Raw genomic sequence first — 23,140 nt, forward strand, 5'->3', positions numbered from 1 at the left:
ATTTAAAGTGTATTGAGGTGAAAACTTCATTTGCTGTCAGAAATATTTACCTTTTTGTCAATAATGCAACACCCATGTGTCCTTTTTAATTGCTTCATTCCTTGCCCACCTCCTTTGGCTATGTGCAGCTTTATAGCCAAATAACAATCCGTTTTCCCTTTAATTTTACCCTCTTCTGAGTCCTTTCCCAGTTTTACCATTTGAGAGTGAAATAGAGAAAATGCCGTCCCCGAGATCCTGCCTATAAAAGCCATGTATCATTTAGCATTCCTTTACCCTATGCCCAGTATTGTCCTAAAATACACCTCTGGTTATGTCTTTACTACAGTAAGACTGTATCTCATTCACTGTCTTGTGAATCAAAAATCAAAAAGTGGATGTAACTAGTTTGCTTGTGAGCAGTACTGTCTCCATCTGCTACCTCCTCCCACCCTCCACCATTGGATCTCATAGGGTGTGGCTTTATTGGTTTGGAATGTGTGTTTTAACTACATGTAGGATGATCTGCGTTATACATTTTATTCTGTGCTGTGCTGATAATGTGTGGGAAATGGCCTTGAAGAAGGCTTTAGAAAGTGCCTTTGTGTAAAGTACCGACCTTAAACCACTACCCCTGAAATTCTGGGTGATTTCTCAGTGCTTCTGGTTGAGACCATACGCTGAGATTCTGGCAAGTGGCAAATTAAATAGAGCTTTAGATTCCCAGGACTGTGGGATGTTTGCGTGAAGTCAGATTTCCTTGAGGTTATTCTGATCTTGGATTCCAAAAGAAGCCTGAGCATTTAGCTTGGTTTCCTGACAGTTCTAGGATTTGTCATTTCGGTTGCATGGGGGCTGTATGAGACAAGTGTCTTCCATGTACCATTTTTAATATCTCACCCCCAAGCACGCTGTTTGTTTTGTTTTGCTTTCTGACCTTAATCACTTGGTCACATTTTGGCAGATCAGGCAAAGGCAGCTGGATGAACTCTGTTCTGCAGGGGCACCAGGATTCTTTGACCCTCTTGCAGCATTGGTGGGAATGGTCGAGTAAGCACTTGACCACCTCGACTCACTGGAGCTGATGGACTAATGTGAAACACCCTTTCTAGCTTTATTGAGAAATTATTCAGGCTTTTAGGTAGAATAGAAAAGGGTGACTTTTATTTATTTTTAAAATTTTTAAACATTTTTAATTAGTTTAATTTCCTTGAGAGAGAGAGAGAGAGAGAGAGAATGCAAATGTATGAATGTTCCCATCTGCTGATTAATTCCCCAAATGCCTGCAGTGGCTGGGCTGGGCTGGGCTGAAGCTGGGAGCTGACAGTTCAGTCTGGCTCTCTGGATGGCAGGGACTCAGTGACTCCATTACCACCACCTCCTGGGATGCACAGTAGCAACAACTGATGGAACTGGCAGTGGAGGTGGTATGTGAACCCTGGCACTCTGATGCGGAATGTGGGCATTCCAGCTGGTGTCTTAACCTGAATGCCACATGCCCATCCTAAGATGAGGAACTCTTGAAGTGGTATGTATAATACATGGATGTGGAAATGATTACAAGATAATTTGAGTGGTGGTCTACCAGTGGAAGCCTTAAAAAAAAAAAAAAGGCCAAATAGCCAAGCTTTTAACAGTTCGTCATCTTTCAGAGAAGTCACTATTTTTAATCTTTTGTTTATCCATGACTAGCAATGCTTATATCTTCTTGCTAGAATTAGACTGACATGGATTATTTTGAACAAAAACTTGGTAAACTAAGGTAGATGTGGTAACAGAACCAAGAAAAGAATAGCAGACAATTGTGAACTATAATTAACTGTGCTTGAGTTTGAATTTCATAGTGAAATTACTGGTAATAGGGAGGAAAGGAGGGAGGCAAAAAACAGTTTTTGTTTTTTAAGATTTACTTATGTTTTTGAAAGGTAGAGTTACAGAGAGAGAGGGAGAGACACACAGATCTTCCATCCTGTAGTTCACTCCCCAAATGGTCACAAGAGCTGAGTCTGGGCCAGGCTGAAGCCAGGATTCCGGAATGCCATCCAGGTCTCCCACGTGGGTGGCAGAGGCCCATGTACTTAGCCCATCTTCGGCTGCCTTCCCAGGCACATTAATAAAGAGCTGGATTGGAAGTGGAGCAGCTGGGACTCACACCTGTGCTAATATGGAATGCCACCATCATAAGCAGCAGCTTAACCCACACCACCACAGTGCTGGCCCCAGTTGTGTTCTTATCTTGAGGATGAAGGATGTATTGCCATTTTTTCATGGGAAATAATATGTATCCTAAAACTAAAGTGTAAAAATCATCTTTGCATTAAAATTACTTATTTGAAAGGCAGAAATAAAGAGAGGCAAATGTCTGCAACATCCAGGCTTGGCCTCTGCTGAAGCTAGGAGCCAGGCATTCGGTCTAGACCCCACTTGGGTGAGTGATTACCCTCTGTCTCCCAGGGTGAGCATTTCCAGGAAGCTAGAATGGAGAGCAGATGAGGTACTCAAACCCCGGAACTCCGCTCTGGTATGTGAATATCCTCAGCAGTGTTTTAATGGTGTGCTAAATGCCCACCTTGAGGGATTCTGAAACAAATACGACTGCAGCTGGGACTTCTCATTTTGTGTTTGAAAAAGTGGAGTTTCCGACTTCCCTGCCATTTTTGATATCTGGGGTTTCAGACCATTTTAAAGAAGAAAACTCAAGTGATATCTTGGCCAAGCCCATAAAGAAAGAGATGTAGATTTGAGGTTTACCTCTGGCCTGCTCCTGGGTGGTGGTGTGGCTCCTCGGGGGTCTCACAGCTCTGCTCCCCCAGACACGGGTGGAGAGCACTGTAGGAATACGTCCTTAATTTACCACCAAGAGCACAAGATGTAGGGTGAGAGGCCGTTTTACAACTCAGCTGTATTTGAAACCACATTTAGTTATGTGTTTGATTTCAGCAAATCGTCAGCCCACGTGTCATAGAAGAAAGCAGTCATAATGAGATATTTTCCCAACACAAAACGCTAATTGATAACATTTTACTTAAGTGGAGATAAGCTGTTAGGGAGTAAAGGTAGAGCATTCCTAATGACTGAATCTTCTCTCTGCTGTCACGTGCAGATGTTGTCTTACTGGTCTGATGCAGTCTTTCCTCCACAGCTCAGATTGTTGCTGGGCCATTCCTGAAACCACAGAACCTGAGGCTGATGTGTTTTATGAGTGATTTGCAAGTTTTTGAAATCCCGTCTCCCCACTGGATCCCGATGATACAGAATAGGCAGAAGTGGTGCAGACAGGACTCTGTGATCTCACAGCCCGCGGGGCCGTGTCTTCCTCACTCACCTGCACGAGCAGGATGCAGAGACGTTTAAGTTGTTCAGACGTGGCAACTTGGGTAGCAGAGATCCACTGATTTACTCTGAGAACAAACCAGAGGTCCTACTCTACAAAGTCCTGGTGAGGTTAGGGGCTCCCCCTGCTTTGAATTCAGACGTAGGACTCTTCTGCTCAGTACGCACTGCTCAGCCTCCACAGAGCAGGCACCCAGGAAGGCCCTCCTTGGCCCCTGCTGCCTGCAGTCAGGCCTGGTGCTGGCGTGTGAGGGTAGCTACTCAGCCGTGGGCGAGTTGTTGCATTTGCACGTTTGTCATTGTTGGAAGTGAGTGCCCTGTCCCTGCAGGATGAATTGAAGCTCATTCATCCGGAGACGACTGTCCGTGACAGGCGCTGCTTCCTCCTCCCCAGCCCTCTGAAACGGCCAGTGTACTCCGTGGAGCGTTAGAGCCTCGGCAGGGCTGTGGCAAGGTTTTGTGTTTTTACGTAAAGAACGAGCCTTTTGGCCAGGGTTTGTAGCAGAAAGAGAAGAGATGGTTTGAAGAAGTCGGCCATTTTAGCCTTAGCCCTCAGATCTCAGGTTCAGTATTTGTTTGGATTTTCAAGGCAGCACTCCAGCAGCTGGTGAGCCTGAGTCCTCACCGCCTGTGGCCACCAGAACACTGGCGTGGGTGGGGCTGCTGGGCCCAGCCTGCCTACAACCCCTCCCCTCCCTGGGATCTGGATCCCTAGCTGCAGAGCCAGTGACCAGCGTCACATTTCCTATTTGCTTTTCAACGTGTGCCTTCTTAAGGCAGAGAAGTGATAGAAGTTGTGGATTACTTTCCATAAACACATCTAATTTAAGCTTTCTCCTTCACTGTAGCATCAGAAATGTACATTTGGATGGAGTACTGTTTGTTTTTAAGTTTTACGTTTTACAGAAATTTAGCCTAGGTCCTGTTTTGCAGTGGCTTTTAAATAGGCAGACTAGAAATCCAGTCACCTTGGTAAACTGCCATCCTGGGAGAGCTGCCTCTGCTCAGGCCCCGCTGACAGCACAGGTGGAACTGGGAGCTCCCAGCAGAGTAAATGTTACCTGGGTATGTGATTTTGAAGGCCTCATAAACATTAGAGATCCGGCTTTCCAGTCTCCTTACGTTTTTACGTTTCAGTTGCATATTTCTAGTTTCTTTTCCCCTTGTGATCAGACATTGTGAGATTCTGGTAGGCAGCAGTCTTACTGAAGGCTGATAGCCCTTGGTTGCAGCACTGCCGACAACAGCCTTAATAGCATGCCATTTCTCCTGTGTGCTTGTGTGCTTAAGTTGGGTGGAGGAGTAAAGATCAAAGGTGACTGCCTTTGCCCTTATTTGCTCTGGCATTTAAATTCCGCACAGTGCCTCTGATACTGCACCTTTATCAGTCATAGCTCAGTCTGCTTCTGAGGTGAAACTGCCTCAGCATTGTGTTCTGTTGGGCCCTGGTATTGCCGATGGAATTGACAAGCCTGTTGATTTAGAAACACAGATGAGTTGATCATTGCCTTAGCCATCACTCCAGGGCACCACCCTACACACTGCCAGGACATCAGCAAAGGAAGTGTGTGTGACACCACCTGGAAAGGGGGTTTCTGACTCTGAGCTGTGTCACCGAGGTAGCTGGGTGGGAAGGTAAAGATTTCAGTTCCGATTAAGCGGGTGTCAGCCAGGAGAGCCCAGCTGAAGGGCAGTTTTGCTCCTCCCCACGGCCCGTGATCGCTGCTGTCATTTCCGTTCCTGATGTGGATGCTCTTGGATCTATCTTGATGTTGTCTTACACTGTGTTTGATTTGAAGAATAGGCTTTGCTCCAGGAAAACTCATCGTGTCTTAAACTGAGCTCCTAATCACCTGCCAAATGAGAATAGCAACTTGGAGTCCGAGTTCCTTCCTTGTAAACAGCTGCAGAATGAGTTTTTCTTTGAGGATACTGCTAACAGTTCCAGATGCCCGTGGTTCCTCAGCTCTCCTCCATTCTTGTGCCTTCCTTGCAGCAGGCTGGAGCTCATGCAGAGCCTGTGAGTGCAGGCCCTGAGGTCCTTGCAGGTTCTGCCATCAACTCGCAGTGCCTTACGTGTTACAAGTCTGTGTGGTTTACTCAGCACAGAGCCTTAACGTGTGTTCTGGGAAGCAGATCATCAGTCTTTGGGAAGGGGACATGCCACTGGCACTCTAGTCAGCTGTTCTGGAGAGGTCGGGGACATGCTTGTTTTCTGTAGCAGTCAGAAGAGAACAAGGTTCACAGATCTTTTTGTGGTGTTTTCCCGTAATAGGTTGCTAACTTGGCCTGTTCCATCTCAAACAACGAGGAAGGCGTGAAGCTTGTTCGAATGTCTGCCAGCCAGTTAGAAGCCCTCTGTCCACAGGTGAGTACAACTGGGACTTTGTGGTGCCGCTATATTGGGTGTTGGTTAGTGTGAAGATGATGTGAATGTTTTGTTATTTTTAAACCAGACTTTAGATGGGAACTTGGACAGATAACTGAAACACAGCACAAGTACTTTAGAAAGGTTTGTGTCACTTCTTGTTGGCATCACCTGTTAATGCTTACTTGCCTTTAAAAGAAGCAGTTTCCTCCCTTGCTGGCTAGTGACCACACTGCCCAGTTTGTACCCCTTGAGGAGGGTGCTCTGTAGCATGAGGTGTCCTGGAACCCTGAAAGCGACCGTGCTTCCAGGAGGTGCAGTGGCTGCCCAGCTCCACTCTGTCTTAATAACCTGTGCTGGGGGCGGGGCAGGTTCCAGAGCTAGCTCCTTTCCTCTGTGTAGGTTAGCCCTATGATGTACAGACTAAAAACTTAATTCAGCCAGCCACTAAAGTAAAAGCTTGAGAATTCTTCTCTGCTAATAGGACGTTGGAAGCCTGGTGATGAGGCTGGGTTAAGCACCTGGCACTCCAGAAAGCCTCTGAAGCACGTATAACAACGAATGCTTTTTTAAGTACTCAATGTGTTGCCTGCCTCCTTTAAGGGGAGTCCTGTGTTTGTGAGGTCTGATACTCCTTGCCACTCAGGCAGATTTCTAAGTGACGGAAGTGGTGTTTGTGTGCAAGAGGCTGGTGCACTCTGAGCACTTGGGTAACCTCTCTTCACCCAGCCTGCCAGATGGCAGTGGCTGCCACTAAAGTGGAGTGAGCAGAGGTCGTAGGAGTGAAGTCCTATGTTGTGCCTGCAGCCAGCCTCAAAATAAAGTGTTCATGAATTTGACGCTTTTGGGTGGATAATCCCTGAACACTCAAGGTGGGTGACCTGATTCAGTCAGGCCTGTCTCAGTGTTTATTAATCTGGAAAACTGGTCCTCAGGTTAGTCACGGTGTTCATTCTGATCCCCAACCGTGTGGGTTAGTTTGCCATCGTCTACTGTCTGTTGCTCACCTTTAATCCAGCCACAGCAAACTGCCAGGGACTGATGGCTGCGCACCCAGCAAACACAGTGGGCTTATGCCTATGGTTAGAAAATTGAGGGGTGACCCAGCTGTGTGTAATAAACATGCAGTGGATTTCTGGAGGTTGGGTGCTTTCTGCTCCACTTTGCCATTTTACCCTCTCAGCGCTTTGTTTTTCATGTCTTTGGTTCTCCGTTTGGTGTTAAAATGCTTGAAAAGCGACAATGCTTCCACATATCTGCTGAAACAGATGGTAACACACACTGATCACACCTACCAAGAGTATTTATATAAATGATCTTCAAAGCCCAGGGAAAGCAGCGTCTACCAGAGACTCTGGTAGACTCTAATGAAAATGTGGGTGTGCACAAGCATGGGTGGCTGGTTCCTGTCACACAGGTTTGAGCCATCACAAAGCCGCCTTTCTTCCCCTCTTCGCAGGTTTCTCTTACTCAGATCTTGGAAGGAATGAGCTTTAGACAGCCAGTGCCCGGCCCACAGTGGGCCTGGGCATCTGCGGGGGGTGAGCAGTGTCTCCCCAGGTGTCACTGCTCTCCAGATTCCCTCTGGGTTTCTCCGCCGCTTGCCCACACTGCTGTGCACACCGGGCTGGGCAGGCCCCGACATGGCAGGTAGCATAAGGCGTCTGCAGTTGAGGTGATGGAAAACTGGTCAGCCTGTGTCGTTGGTTTTCAGTGAGGCACTGTGGTCTCTCTGGACCCATTATTGTCAGAACCTTGCATTAATTTTAAACAGGCCGGTGCCACGGCTCACTAGGCTAATCCTCCGCCTTGCGGCACCGGCACACTGGGTTCTAGTCCCGGTCAGGGCGCCGGATTCTGTCCCGGTTGCCCCTCTTCCAGGCCAGCTCTCTGCTGTGGCCAGGGAGTGCAGTGGAGGATGGCCCAAGTGCTTGGGCCCTGCACTCCATGGGAGACCAGGAGAAGCACCTGGCTCCTGCCATCGGATCAGCGCAGTGCGCCGGCTGCAGCGGCCATTGTGGGGTGAACCAACGGAAAAGGAAGACCTTTCTCTCTCTCTCTCTCTCTCTCTCTCTCTGTCCAGTCTGCCTGTCAAAAAAAAAAAAAAAAAAAAAATTAAACAGTTGGCAGCTTAGATTTTTCTATCACGTCTCAATTTGTGAGGGATGAGTCAAACATGCTTGTGAACCTCTCCGCGAAGGTATCTGGTAGCTGCCCCTCTGAGCTGAGGGCTTCAGTGAGGGGCTTTTTTTTACTCTTGGACCCGATGTGGGCAGTGATGATCCCGGGCAGCAGGGCTCCCGGCCTGTTGCCCCTTCCAGAGTTCAGACTGATGAACTGATGGACAGCTTAGTGAGCCACTCGGGCGGGTCAAGTACTTGACGAGGATTTTAAGTGGTGCTTTGTATGCGGCAGCATGAAGACACACATTTATTATGTTGAAGTGTGTGTTTACTGTAAGCCTGGGATAGAGGTTCCAGATTTCTAGGGTGTGTTTGTGTCTCAGGTTCATGCTCCTGCAGTCCAGCAGCCCTGTGGTCCCACCACGGTGTGGAGTTGGCTCCTGTACCTCCTTGTTCTTGTCGGGTAGGAAGAAATGACAGATGGAACCATGGGAGGAGTTTTCACTCCCCCAGGCCGGGTCTGTGCATGAAGATCCTTAGACCCCTGTGGTCATCTTGTAAGACTCACACGTTGCGTGTTGTGTTCTTGTGAAGTCTGGTATATGTGTCATAAAAGTTGTCTCAAAAAAGGGACGTCTGTCTAATTGGTGTTAGCTAGTCTCTGGATGTTTGGAGGACGGACCAGTGAAGCCTGGGAGCTGGTGAGCTCCGTCTGGGCCTGGAGTTCACTCTGTGGAAAGGTTTCTAACAGCGGACTCAGTTGCTTTAACAGGAATATTTGGATTTTCTGATACTTCTTGAGGAGCCTTAGTAATTGGTCCTTTTTTCATTTCTACTCCTTATTATGTTTTTCCTTTTGCTTCCATGGAGTTTGCTCTTTTTCTGACTTTAAAATGGGAGCTTTTAACTCATTGACTTTTGAGGTTTTCCCCTTCTCTAATTTATTGTTGAAACATTGTCATACTATACCTCTCTTTCAAAATGCTGCTTTAGCTGCATATCACAGAGCTTGATTACGTTGTGTTTAATAGTGTGGTTAGGATGGTCCAGAAAGACCGAGAATATGACAGCTGAGCAGACCTGGAGACCTGAAGGCAGAGGCAGTGCATACCTTGGGTGCCTGAGGTGGGAGGCTTCCTGCAGAGGGAGTGACAGTGCAGAGGCGTTGAGGAAGGAGGGGCGAATGTCTAGCGCAAGTTGTAGTGGGGGTGCTTTGAGATCCCTGGTGAGTTCTTGGGTTTTGTTCTGAGTGACACAGGAAGCCATGGTAGAGTTTGAGTACAAGAGTGCCGTGATCTAACTGGGGTTGGAACAAGAGCTTGCAGATTTCTCTGAACTAGAGAAGCAGCAGAGACTCTTGAAGAAACTGTGGTTTATGGAGTGACAACCCCAGATGTCTGTTTCCTGATTCCTCAAACCTGTGACTCTTATCTCCAAGCCAGGGGTCTTTGCAGAGATGAGTAACCCTCTATCTTTAGGTGGGCACCCTAGGTTTCCAGGTGTTTTCCCCAGTGCAAGCACAATTTCCTTATGGGAGGGAGGCAGGAGTGCCAGGGGCGCAGGAGGAGATGTGATGTGGAAAGAGATTGGAGTGTTGTGGCTACAAGCCAAGGAGTCAGACAGCCTGTGCAATTTGGGAAAGGCAAGGACTGTATTCTCCAGAATCCAGAAAGAACACAGCTCTGACGATACATTGGTTTTTAGCCTTATAAAACTGTAAGGTAAAGTATCTATGGTGTTCTGAGTCCCAGGGTGTGTGGCCATTTGTTACAACAGCCATAAGAAATTAAGAAGATGTTACCACGCTAACAAGGTCAGAGAACAGTCAGAAGTGGTAAGTCCTAGTTAGAGTCTGGATAAGTTGTGAAAGAATTTCTTGAAGCGTTAGATGGGAAGTGGGAGAGAGGGAAAGGAATCAGGGAAAATCTCAGGAGTTTGAGCCTAAGCAGCAGGAAGGGTGGAGCTGCTGTTTGTGTCCCTGGTGGATAGATCAGCAGCTCGGTTTTGGACCTCATAATTTTGAGGTGCCTGTCACACATACAAGATGCAGTGTGAGGGTCAGGGAAGAGGTCTGGTTGAGCTGTGCAGACAGGAGATGGAGTAATACATAGGAATACGTGGTACTTCACCCATGAGCTTGGATGACGTCACCAGAGGCTTGCGTGAACGGAGAGAAACTCTGAGGACTGAGGGATGTGAGCAGTGGCCAGCAAAGGAGACTAACCAGAAGACATGAGCAGCTGGTTGTTTGTAGGAAGCCAAGTGAAGAAAAGTATTTGTAGGAAAAGTGACAGTTGATTTCAAATGGTTACAGAACGTGAGTTGAGAATTGGTCCCTAGGTTAGTCACCATACAGAGATCCCTTGGCCAGGTGAGGTTTATATAGAATATGGGTAGGTGGATAAATGTGGAGATAGGAATCTAAAGGTGTTCTCGTCCAATCACATTTGTTATTCATCTTCTCATTTGAATAGGGAACAGAAGTATAAACCAAGAGTGTGGGTGCTGGCAGAGCTATGACAGGTTTGAGGGGAAGGTAGGAAATGGGTAGTTACTTAGAATCTGTCCTAGGAGTCTGACTAGGCCATGGAAATGTAGTTCTCCAGTTTCAAGACTCCATTTGAAGTTGAATATGTAAGAATTTTGAGCGAGACCTATTCAACATGGTTTGGAGAAGAAAATCATGGATTTTATTTGGATATGTTCAATTAGAAATATCTGAGCCATCCAGGTAGAGCTTTTTGGTGTGTAGTTGGGATGTGGGTTGGAGGTTACAGTGGCTGGTCTCAGGGAGAGGTGGCAGTGGTTGGCAGGTGGGTAACATTTAAATTCATGAGACTAGATGAACTTGCTGGGGTGGGGGAGGCATGTAGAAAAGGAGTGAAAGCAGTGAGGGCCTCAGCCTCGGGGAACTCTACCAGTGGTGGAAGAATGCAAGACCGCGGAGGAAGCAGAAGAAGCAGAAGTGGTCTACAAAAGCCACCATCGATTCCTAACAAAAACTCTGCAAGCCAGGAATACAGGAGAGCTCCCTTAGCTGACGGAGGGTGGCACCGTTCACACCGTGTTTGGTAGCGGAAGGCTGGTCCTTTGCCATCGATGTCCGCCCTGGCCACGAGCACGCAGCGACGTGCTGCGGTTCCACAGAAGCAGCATTTTCAGCGCTGTGTCTAGCCCAGTCGCAGTGAGAGCCTGCGGCCTGAGCGTGCGCTGGTTTACATCTCTGATTGTAACGTTTCCCCAGTGTTCTTGAGTCAGTGTCATTTCTCAGACACGGGATTCTGCTGTGTGACAGATTCTGTTTCCAGACTCTCCTGTCCTAATACTTTTGCTTTATCTTGCGTTTAGCCATCTCTTCATACTCATACTCTCTGTCCCCAAGATGTTCTTAGCTGTTTTCATCACCCAATGTCCTTGCTAATTTGTGCATAAATGTGCTGGTCTCTATACCCCTTAACATGTAGGGTGTTTCCATTGATTGAGGTTTGGTTAATCCACCTCAGAGAAGTCAAACTACTTGTTTCTTCAGTCATATTGATTTCTTAATAGATTGAATCCCACATATTTCATAATAGTTGCCTTTCTAAAGATCTGACAGCCCTTTCATTTTCTACCCCCACCTCCCCAAGGTATAGAAAGGTTGTTGGTTGATGGTACATCTGTGTTGTCTGTAGCTGGATGGGTGACTGCTCATTCTAAAGTACTTTCAGCTGACAGACCAGTTTCCTGCATAAGCAAAGGTCACCTGCATTGAAAGGTGATTTGCTCAACTCCTAACACCTTTTTTTGCTGTTTCCATTTCACATCTCATTTTATTGGCTTAAAAGCCCATTCCATTGCTGTTTAACTCATGGTGGCAGTAGGGTGCACTGGTCAGTACCATCTTGATTTTTAAGGCAAATGACTCCAGAGTTTTACAACAAAGTGTTGTGTACATAATTATTTAACTGGTTTGTATATTTCTAATCCTAATTTACTAAGAGTCATCAGAAATAAGTATTTAATTTTACCAAATGTCTTTTGTTAACAGTCCTGTGACAAAAAGGAGAGTTAACTTTAGACATAGTGCTTTACACTCATTATGCTGTATGAGACAAGTTACGGAATAAAGAAAACAGATTCTCTTTGAAATGCAAAATGCTCTTTGTGTTTGAAACATAATCAGTGCCCTACCCATGTTGATTTGGCTGTCTTAGGAAACATTTTCTCTAGCCAGATATTCTTTGCACTCTGAAAATGCTGATGACACATTCATGAAGTCCTGAGTTAATGAAGAGCGCCATACCTCTGTCAGCTCTGCTGCCACAGAACGAATGGCAAGAAGCAGCAGAGAAGCCTGGCAGGCGGCAGGCGGGCAGCTGCAGACTGGACGTCTCCGTCTCCAGATTACCGCCCAAGTCCAACTCTTTGGAAAGCAGAGGGCTGTTATAGATTAGAAAACTTGAGCCATCATCATTTGTTAATCTGTAACTGACATGTTGATGGTCTACCAGTTGTTAGCATTTAGAGGGATGAGTAGTGGCCCCAGCCTGGTGGGTCTGACTCTTACTCAAGTGGCCACCATCAGTGGCTTCTCAGGGCTGAGTTAATAACATTTCTTCAGCAAGAGGAGAGTTAGACACGCGATCCGAAGGTGAAAATGTCCCACACTCTGCTGTCGGCTTGCCAGGTGTTACATAAACGCATTTATTCCTTGTAACCCATAAATGCTCTTTATAAAAGGGAGCTCCAAAATGTTAGTGGAAAATGGCATTAAATGATGGTTATTTTGGTGTAAAAAAATTTGCCCTCCACGTGCAGTTTTTTCATAATACACATTTAACCTTCTTCCCCTGCTCTCCCACTGCAAGTCTTCCTAGTCATTCCCTCAGCTGATCTGCATGCCACTCAGCGTTTCCCTCATTCAGGAATGAAAGGATCTGAGGGGACATTTCTCCAGAGAATATACACACATGGTCAGTAAGCTCCTGAAAGGAGGTCCAGTCCGTTAGCCATCAGGGAAATGCAGCCGAGACAGTACCCGCCTCGCCCCCAGCAAAGCAGGGAAGTAGCCTTGGGGCCCTCACACATGCTGGGAGGATGTCAGATGGTGGTGCAGTCGCTGTGCGAAGAAGTAAGGCAGCAGTTCCTCAACAGTTTTAGCCTAAAGTTCAGCCACAGGACCCAGCAATTTCATTCCATTCCCAGAGAAATGAGAACACAGAACTTAAATGTGAAGGCTTACCTATCCGAGGACAGGAGACGGTGCAGATGTCCATCAGCCAATGAGTGGATAAGTGAAAGGTGGCATTTTTATGCAGTAGAATATTGTTTGTCAGTGAAAAGAGAGGAAGTACTGATACATGCTACAGTAAGAATGGACTTTTAGATTAGTTAAGTAAAACCAGCTAGTTAGGAAAGTCCACATATTTTTAAATTCTGTTCCTAAGAAATGGGGAAATCCTCGGGGCTGGCGTTGTGGTGCAGTGGGTTAAGCAGCAGCCTGCAACACTGGCATCCCACATGGGCACTGGTTCCTATCCCACTGCTTCATTTCCAGTCCAGCTCCCTGCTAATGCGTCTGGAAAAGCAGCAGAAGACGGGCCAGGTGCTTGGGTCCCCGCCACCCTTGAGGGGGACCTAGAAGAATCTCCTGACCCCTAGCATTAGCCTGGCCCAGCCTGAGCCATGTGCCGTCAACTGGGGTGTGAACCAGCAGGTGGAAGGTCTCTTTCTTTGTCTCTCCCTCTGTCTGTAACTCTTTAAAATAAATAAGTAAATGAATCTTTAAAAAAAAAGAAGACAAAATGGGGAAATCCATAAAGACAGAAAATAAACTGGTGACTGATAACCAGAGCATAGGGGAAAGGAAAGTTGAGGGAAATGGAGGATGACCGCTAGTGGCTTTTTGGAGAGAGAAAAATGCTCTAAAATGTAGAGTGGTGAATGCCACACACTGTAGACACTGAACAGAGCCTAACCTGCACACTTGTAGGCTACGGGAGTTACGGTAGAACTTAACATTTCTGTTAAAACTTAACCACATACTTTCCAAGTAGCTTTTTTTTTTTTTTATTTTTTTTTTTTATTTGAGAGGTAGCGGTACAGAGGGAGAAACAGAACGAAAGGTCTTCTATCCGCTGGTTCAATCCCCAAATGGCCACAATGGTCAGAGCTGGGCTGTTTTGAAGGAAAAGAGAAAGATCTTCCATTTACTAGTTCAATCCCCAAATGGCCGGCGATGGCCAGGGCTGGGCCAGGCCAAAGTCGGGAGCCAGGAGCGTCTTCCAGGTCTCCCATATGGTGCAGGGGCCCAAGGACTTGGGACATTCTCCGATGCTTTTTCAGGATCATTAGCAGGGGACTGGATTGGAAGTGGAGCAGCTGAGACTGGAACCAGTGCCCATATGGGATCTCAGTGCTGCAACAGGCAGAGGCTTAACCTGCTGTGCCACAGCGCCGGCCCCTGGAGAAGTATTTAAAAGAAGCAGATATTGTCTCTCCCTCTGTCACTGTCCCTTTGTGTTTCAACTAAATAAAGCAGACCATAGCTTTGGGCTGCCCCTAGCCCATATCAAAGACTGGGGCCTGAGATCGAGTCCCACTCACACCTCTGATCCAGCTCCCTGCTAATGTGCCTGGGAGGCAACAGATGATGACTCCAGTGCGTGGGTTCCTGCCACCCACATGGGAGACATGGAGGGAGTTGTTGCTACCTGGCTTTGACATGACCCAGTCCTGGCTTTTGTGGGCATATGGAGAGTGAATTACAAGGCGGAAGATCAATCTCTGTCTCTTTCACTCTGCCTCTCAAAGAAAGAAGGAAAACAAATAAGAAACAGGATAGTCAGTTTAATGTAGCATATACTTCTTTTTTTTTTTTTGAGTTCTTTTTTCATTCTTGATGTTTGTAATTTCTTTTTTTTTTCTTTTTTTAACTTTTATTTAATGAATATAAATTTCCAAAGTACGACTTATGGGTTACAATGGCTTCCCCCCCATACCGTCCCTCCCACCCACAACCCTCCCCTCTCCCACTCCCTCTCCCCTTCCATTCACATCAAGATTCATTGTCGATTATCTTAATATACAGAAGATCAGCTTAGTATACATTAAGTAAGGATTTCAACAGTTTGCTCCCACACAGAAACATAAAGTGAAAAATAATAGATGATTTTTTTAAATGCTGATGAAATCAGATCAGACCTATTGTCGTGTTTAATCCCAGTGAGAGTCAAGTTGGGAATTGATAATTTCTGGTTTGGTTTTTTTTTTTTTTTTTACAGAACAGTTTAGTATGCATTAAGTAAAGATTTCAACAGTTTGCACCCCCATAGAAACACAAAGTGAAATATATTGTTTGAGTACTCGTTATAGCATTAAATCTCAATGCACAGCACATTAAGGACAGAGATCCTACATGAGGAGTAAGTGCACAGTGACTCCTGTTGTTGACTTTACCAATTGACACTCCTGTCTATGGCATCAGTAATCTCCCTATGCTCCAGTCATGAGTTTCCAAGGCTATGGAAGCCCTCTGAGTTCTCCGACTCTTACCTTGTTTAGACAAGGTCATAGTCAAAGTGGAGGTTCTTGTAGCATATACTTCTGATTGTATAGTTTGGAGTATATTGACATATGTCTGTGTACAAGGAGAAAAAAAGTCTGGAATTTAATGTCAGCGATGTAAAGAGCTGCCATCCCAGAGTGGAGAAATGTTTATTTTATAATTATCTGTAGGTTCCACCTAAAATACTGCTTTCACAGAAAACTTACCACTTAAGTCTTCTCTACTTCATCTTTGTAGTAGTCATGTTGGGATGCGTGGTATCGTGTCTCGGTGAAATTCACGGGAAACAAAGCCGTTGCCACTGTGCTGACCAAACTGTCCCATCGTTTTCTTTGCATGGCACTGAGAAGGAAGCAACAAGGAGCTTTCCTGTCTTTTGCAGGTTATCAATGCTGCACTGGCATTGGCAGCAAAACCACAGAGTAAGCTGGCCCAAGAGAACATGGATCTTTTTAAGGAACAGTGGGAGAAGCAAGTGCGTGTTCTCACAGATGCTGTCGACGACATTACTTCCATTGATGACTTCTTGGCTGTCTCAGGTAATGAGCTGGTTCCCCAGAGAAGCATGTAAGGCTGTGCGTAATTGCTTTCATGTAAGTTACACTCATGGACAATCACATGCCCCCACGTCTGGGCAGGTAAATTATTCCAGCAATAATATTGTGCTGATTTTCATTTTAATTAAAAAAAAAAAAAGGGAGTTAGTATTGACTGCTGAGCAGTGGGGGGTGAGGTTGGAGCTGTTCCCCATGGCGGGGCTGGTCTAATCCTACAGGCACGCAGGAGAAGACTGGCTGGTGAGGGGTTTCTTTGCTTGTGCAGGGTAGAGCCTTACCTCTGAGTTGTGGCACACCGGAGCCGTCCACCCTCTTGCTGCCACTGTGCTTGGAGACAGCATGGCCCTGGAGCCAGGTCCCGGCTGTGGTTATTTCTTGGGAGACTTGGAGAAGAAAGGATTCTCGGCGCCATCCCCTCTCATTTCTTTTTCAGTCATTTTTTTCCTTCCTGGGCAGCCTCTCTGTCTCAGAGATGATCATAGTTTAACTGCCTACTTTCCTGAAGACTCTGTCTCCATGACACACAGATAGAAAACAGAGAGGAAATATTTAAGTGCCATTTAATTATGAACTTGCAAAAATAAATCTGGGTAATTCACCTCACAAAAACAGTTGATTTCATTATATAAACATAAACTGGTAATGACATAGTAAATTGCATTCATATAGAAAGTGTCTGTCAAGTGCAATTCCGTGTTCATCGCACAGAGATAGATTTCAGCCCTGTCTCCTTAGGGTTGAGTAACATTACATGCATCCTGCATTTAACAAGCCTCTGTTGCCCTCGGCCGCACGGCTTGCTCTCTGGAAGTGCCAGGCTTCCTGAGACCAGTGCCTGTGGCAGAGTCGATGGCTGGGTTCTTGTGGGGCTGAAACTCCCTGTCACCCCAGGAGACCACAGGCTAGAATGTGGGAGATGTGAGTGGCAACGGGGCTTGAAACGAAAGCAGGCTTAAGTACATGCACAGCACCGTCCTCCAGCAGTGACCTATATAAGGGTGACAGTGTGTTCCGCATACCGATGGCTCCCTGTCTCTGCATGCTCTCCTTGGGATTGGTGGCTCTGGCTGGCTTTGAGAAAGTGGGGAGTAGGCAGGAGGTGAACTGCCAAGGGGGAGGCGGGTGAGCCATGTTGCTGCAGGACTGCCAGATTGCAGGTGCTGGGACTTTAAAACAAAAACTAATTTGCAAGCACATCTTTGCAGGTGCCAAAAATGCAGCAATGGCTTTTTTGGGAAATCTTGGCCTTCTGTTGTTTTTCCCAATGAAGGACTGAATTATTCTTCTTCATAGGTTTAGAGAAAAACATTCCACCTTCACGGCACACTTTTAAGCAAACAAGGAATTCTGACAGCCGATGCAAAGCCCCCCTGTGGACAGATCCTCCATTCCTGAAGCCGCTGCCTTGTGATGAGGCTGGTGTAGCGCACACGGGATCTCGAGGGACTTTCACTTCCTCTTCACAGTAAAATAAATGAAATAGAATCAAATGTCCCTCATGCAGGGGCTTCAAATCAGAGAACAAGGGGGATTCTGCAGCAGTGTTTAGTGGGATCCAGGCAGAAACCTTAGGGTACATGACATAAATCACAAGAATGGCACAGAGAAATCCAAATCTTTTTAACAGATACACCTTTGTTCCATTTTTATGCAAATGTATGAGTGTAGTGAGGACTGACTTAAGGAGTTGAGACAGTTTCTGTTTATTGGGTGGAAACATTGAGCAGTTCTGTCAGGACGATAATGTGAGCTTCGTGTTCTGCCTGCCATGTTTTTTGAGTGTACTGTCATAGACTTGCTTAGTACTGTCAGATACTTTGGTGTTTAGTAGGGCAAGGCTATTGTTCACCATCCCTTTGGTGTTTTTTTTTTTTTTTTTTTTTTTTTTAAGACTTTATTTATTTGAGAGGTCGAGACAGAGAGAGAGAGAGAGGTCTTCTTCCATCTGCTGGTTCATTCCCCAAATGGCCACAATGCTGGAGCTGAGCCACACAGGAGCCAGGAGCTTCTTCTGGGTCTCCCATACAGGAACAGGGGCCCAAGCACTTGGGCCATTTCGTTCTGCTTTCTTAGGCTATAAGCAGGGGGCTGGATCGGAAGAAGAGAAGCTGGACATGAACCGGTACCTATCTAGGATGCCAGTGCATGTCCCTTCAATTTTTATGATGTGCTGTTTAGGAGCTGGGGTGGAGGGGAGACGTGCAGATGCCTGTGCAGCGTTGTATTGGGGTGACGGGTCAGGCTGCCATGTTCAGACTCTGACGCTTCACGTGTCTTACCATGTCACCTGCAGCACAGGCAGCGTTCAGACAGGAAGCCACGTGTTGGCCTCACCCTGACCTGCCTCCTGGGCACACTGGTGTGTCGGTGGTCCTACTGAAGACAGGCTTGTTGCCAAGTAGGAGGTCCCTGGCATAGGGCCAGGCTCGAGGTAGGTGGACTTCATAGGGTCAGGCTAAATGATAAGTAAGACCCCTGGGCTCTTGAGACCCTTTGGCAGTGTGTGTGGTCTTACGGAATATTTCCACTACAAATTTTCTGCCATCGGATTTCTATTAGATGTTACAAGGCCTAGGTGTTGGCTGTAGCCCTGCCTGCTCACTGAGAGTCCATCCATGGGCCAGTTTTGCCTGGAGGAGGGCTGGGGTCCCTCTGCTTCTCTCTGTCGCCTATCTTGTCTCATGGAATCCAGAAGCTCCCTCATATTTGGGATAAATCATGTCCTGATACATGTTGCAGCAAGTGATGGTCTTCTTGGGTACAGCCTGGGGAAGCCACCAAGACCCCCCACGCCGGTGTTCTGCAGGAGGCTACAGAACAGGGGACACTTGGGTCACTCCGTGGCAGGTTGAGACAGTGGGATTTGTCTTTCCAGACAAGACCGGAAGGAGAGGGCAAGCAGGCTGCTCCCAGGGAAGGAGGCGTGGCGGCTCCTCTGCAGGGGCGGGAGCACCGCCTTGCGGATGGCGTGGGGTGGGGCCCTGGTGCAGACTGAGCGTGTGCTCACTGACGGTTCCCTTAGGGAGAGTGCCTTGAGATTTAGCAAAGGGATAGACTATAGATTTCATTTGAATTGTACTCGATAAATTCTGTTTGTGGGAATGTGATTTACTTTCTCACTCTCTTCCATATTGAAGTCTTGGCTCTTTTTTTTTTTATAAATGAGTGGTTCTAATTGGGTTAATTGTATTTTTTATGAAATACTTTTAGAAACAAATATATTGCATTAAATACTTTAGGACAACATACAAAAGTGCTGATTGGGGCTTTCTTTCGTTAAGTCATGAAGTATCAGTGAGCCCAGAAAACTTGGTCTGATGTTGGTACAAAAGGATTACTGTACCTGTTTTTTGTTTTTGTGTCTAACAGCAAAACCTTAAATCTATACTAGTTTGTCTTTGGAGGAAGTGATACAGGTATTGGTGAAGGCAGAAGCTTTGATTCGTGACTCTCATGTAAATCACACTGAACTTTGAGTGGTGGTGATGTGAAAATACAGTGTGTGTGTGTGTATGCGCGCACGTGTGTGTGTGTGTGTGCATGTGCGTGCCTGTGCCTGCATAGAGAGTGGAGCGTGAAGCACTGAGTAGCGCCTGGCCTCGGTGAGTGCACTGTATGGAGCGTGCAGGGGCTGCACTAACAGAGATGCCCAGGGCAGAGGATGTGAGCAGGCCGAGGTCATGCACCATGCACCGAAGTTCTTACAGTGTGCAGAGTGCCAGCTGGCACGGTTCCTGGAGGGCAATTAGGTACCACATATCTACTTTACACACGTATGCATTTTAACTCATTGCTAGAAATTTTCCCCAGGGATAGGTTTCAGATGTCTGCCAAATGCCTTTATAAAAATGTTTTCTTCACCAGGAAAGACCAGCTGCATGAGATTCGGTGGGGTTCTGTGCGGCTGTCACCATGCAGGGGCAGATTTGGCAGGCAGAGGTAGAAGGGTTTTTACGTGAAAGGGACAGTAGTGCTGATGATGTGACCCCTTTGTGTTTCTTTTCATGCATGTGTGTCCCTCTGTGTCATATAGATACAACTGCATATTCACATAGACAGGTGGAGAGTGTGTGGATTTTTAAGCAGGTCTACAAAGAGACAGTTGGATGTGTGGCTCAAAGGGCACCTACTGGGAATTCAAAGGGATGTAGGGTTTTTGTTAGTGTGGGTGCCTCCTAACCTGCCACATTTGTACATGACTGGTGGACTCTCCCTCCCCCTCTGGGGTTCAAGTGTAGAGAGCAGGTGGGGTGCTCTTCTGGGTGTGTGTCTTTCATAGACAGCTGTTCAGTAAGGGGAGAGAATATTACTTTAGTCAGCTTCCTAAAATAGAAGACTTCTTTGTTGCTAAAGGATGCCATACCCTTCCCTTGTTTGGGGTCATTTGAAAAAACAAACAAACAAACATGAATTTAAGAAAGTTGAAATTGATTTTTTTAACATCAGGTATTTAGATGAAGGTGAACAAATCCTTGCTGGAGGTTTGGCTTACTTTAATGAACAAAAAAGAATGCCACCGCACTCCCAATCACTGTCCCCAGTGTTAGCAGTCCTGGAACAGTAAGAGAAATCAGTAAGAGAAAATACTGGTGCGGAGCTTTGCTGGCTGCATCTTTTCTTTCCTTTGGACCACAAAATACAACGTAGGGATCAGGCTGTGTTAGATTCAGTGAAAGCAGAAGCTTTTAACTGAAGGCCTTGTGTGAGAGCGGGCTAGCGGCTCCGTACCACTTTGTTTAGTTTAAATTTGTATTTGGAAAGATTGTATATGTTTGTGGGGGCCAGCATTGTGGCACAACAAGTTAATCCACTGCCTGCAGTGCCAGCATCCCATATGGGTGCTGGTTCAACTCCCAGCTGCTCTACTTCTGATCTGGCAAAATAGCAGAAGATGCCCAAGTCTTTGGGCTCCAGCCACCCAAGTGGGAGACCTGGATGGAGCTCCAGTCTCGTGGCTTCCGCCTGGCCCTGCCCCAGATGTTGCAGCCAGCTAGTGAAAGATCGATCTCTCTCTCTCTGTCTCTCCTCTCCTCTGTAACTTTGCTTTAAATAAATAAACATTTTAAAATAATAACAAAAAAAGAGATACTTGTGGTCTAAATCCACTTCTCTTTGTTGAAATACCCCCCTAGAATTCATAAGAAGTTTGATGTTTACCCTTTCAATAGTGAAATGATGCAAATCTCATAAATTTTCAATTAAGAGAAGCCAAAATGTGGTCTTATATACTGGGGTCATCCATTTCCCTTCTGTAACAGGAATTCTTCCTTTTTTTTCCCCAATGATTTATTTATTTATTTATTTGAAAGGCAGAGTTTCAGAGAGGCAGTGAGAAAGAGGTCCACTGGAGCTGAGCCGATCCAAAGCCTGGAACCCAGAGCTTCTTCCAGATCTCCTACATGGGTACAGGAGCCCAAGGACTTGGACTGTCGTCTTCTGCTTTCTCAGGCATATTAGCAAGGGGCTGGATCAGAAGTGGAGCAGCTGGGACTCAAACCGGCACCCATATGGGATGCCGGCACTGCAGGCAGGCTTTACTGGCTATGCCACAGCGCCGGCCTTCGATTCTGCCTGTTTTTGACTTTCCCTGGAAAGATGTTCATTCTCGTTGTGGCTTCCATCTGATCCCACCGTACTCGGGGCCCCAGAACACAGTCCCCTGAGGATCTCTGCAGGGCTTCCTGGCGCCCTGTGACGGGGCTGCTCCAGCCAGGCCAGCTTCCGTGCTCTCCGCCTCCACGCGCCCTAGATGAAAGGAATCACATTTGAGACCAGTTCTTGTTTTGGTGCTGTAGGAGGCCAGGTTTACTGTGGGGTTGTCAAGTGTAACTTGACCGTGTCAGCAGGTGCTGCCAGGAAGGGACAGTGCTTCCTGGAAGTGGGTTAAATTGTACCCTGGATAGTGGTGTGTTCAAAGCAGTAGGCAGCCGGGGCTGGCAGAAAGAACGAGAGAGAAGGAAAAAAGCCCAGATGAGTGTCCTCAGCGTGACTGCGTTGGCTGTAACTGTTTTGGCCCTTTGGGAGGAGCTGGGTCTTCGGCCTGCTCGGCTGGCCACTCTGCTGGTCTGGGAGTGAACATGGAGTTCTGTGTCTCAGAGCTCTGTCCAAACAGGAGGCCTGCACACCCGTCACATGGCTCTGCTGGTGGTCCCTGCGGCCCGCCCATGCGCCTGTGCCTCAGCCGTCTGACAGGCTGCATAGGCCCCTGAGTCACCTGGCCACTCTTGGACATTTGGTTGCTTTCACTTTGGTGTTAAAATTGGCTTGCTCTGTGCTTCCTGAAAACCCAGTCAGGTGTTGGGCATCGGGGCAGAAAGTTCGGTGGGCGTCCGAATGCAGCCTGCCGACTGGTGGGAGCCATTACCACCCTAACGGGGTCCGAGGGTTTCTGCCTCGAGGGAGCCGGCAGCGGAGCCCCATGTGCCTCAAGAGGGCTCCCCCGTGGCCCTGCAGAACTGGCTCCAGGTGCTCTGGGCTCCTCCTCCTGCCCCGGGTCTGCTGGCTTCTGGGAGGATGGGCAGGCGCTGCGCGGGAGCAGCCTTGCGGGGCTTCCTGACGGGAAGCGACCAGGGGACTGGGTTCTGCGACGAGGATGTTCTGCCGCGTGTGCAGCACAGCTGCCGGTCACCCGTGGCCGCTCTCCTTTCTTGGTAAAACCTGGACCCACGATTGTTATTCTCGGGGCGATCAGTTTCAGATGCTGTGGAACTGTTAATTCTGCCTCTGTGGTGACACGGTAGATGTGGCCAGCAGCAGCCGCATGCTTCGTAAGTGACAGGGACAGCCACTGCTGTCGCCATCATTGAGCCTCTCCTTGTCCCACAGAAAACCACATTTTGGAAGACGTGAACAAATGCGTCATCGCTCTGCAGGAGAAAGATGTCGACGGGCTGGACCGCACGGCGGGTGCCATCCGCGGCCGGGCAGCCCGCGTCATCCACGTGGTCACCTCAGAGATGGACAACTATGAACCTGGGGTCTACACAGAGAAGGTTCTGGAAGCCACCAAGCTGCTTTCCAACACAGGTGCGGGACTCCCTAGAAAGTGCTCACAGACCAGGGTGGGTTCAGCTGTCCTGTTAACCCAGACCCCGTCGTTAGGACCCAGGGTTCACAGCTCAGCCACGGCCTGGAGTCTGGGTCCTACGTCCAACTTGGCAGTCAGAGCCTGTGGACTCCAGGCCGCAGGTCAGGTGCCTCTCGGGAGTGGTCGGGATTCATCGCGATCACT

General features: G+C 47.4%; 1 protein-coding gene across 6 annotated transcripts in view; it reads left to right on the plus strand.

Annotated features, from left to right (window-relative positions):
• CTNNA1 (catenin alpha 1) overlaps positions 1-23,140 on the plus strand; it is a 364,979-nt gene that overhangs the window by 333,669 nt on the left and 8,170 nt on the right. For all 6 annotated transcript variants that reach the window (XM_070075027.1, XM_070075024.1, XM_070075026.1 and 3 more), the window contains 3 exon segments: positions 5,588-5,680; positions 15,735-15,891; positions 22,735-22,935. In XM_070075027.1, coding sequence (XP_069931128.1) covers positions 5,588-5,680; positions 15,735-15,891; positions 22,735-22,935 — 451 coding nt within the window.

Source organism: Oryctolagus cuniculus, chromosome 6, assembly GCF_964237555.1.
Source record: "Oryctolagus cuniculus chromosome 6, mOryCun1.1, whole genome shotgun sequence".
Classification (NCBI taxonomy): domain Eukaryota; kingdom Metazoa; phylum Chordata; class Mammalia; order Lagomorpha; family Leporidae; genus Oryctolagus; species Oryctolagus cuniculus.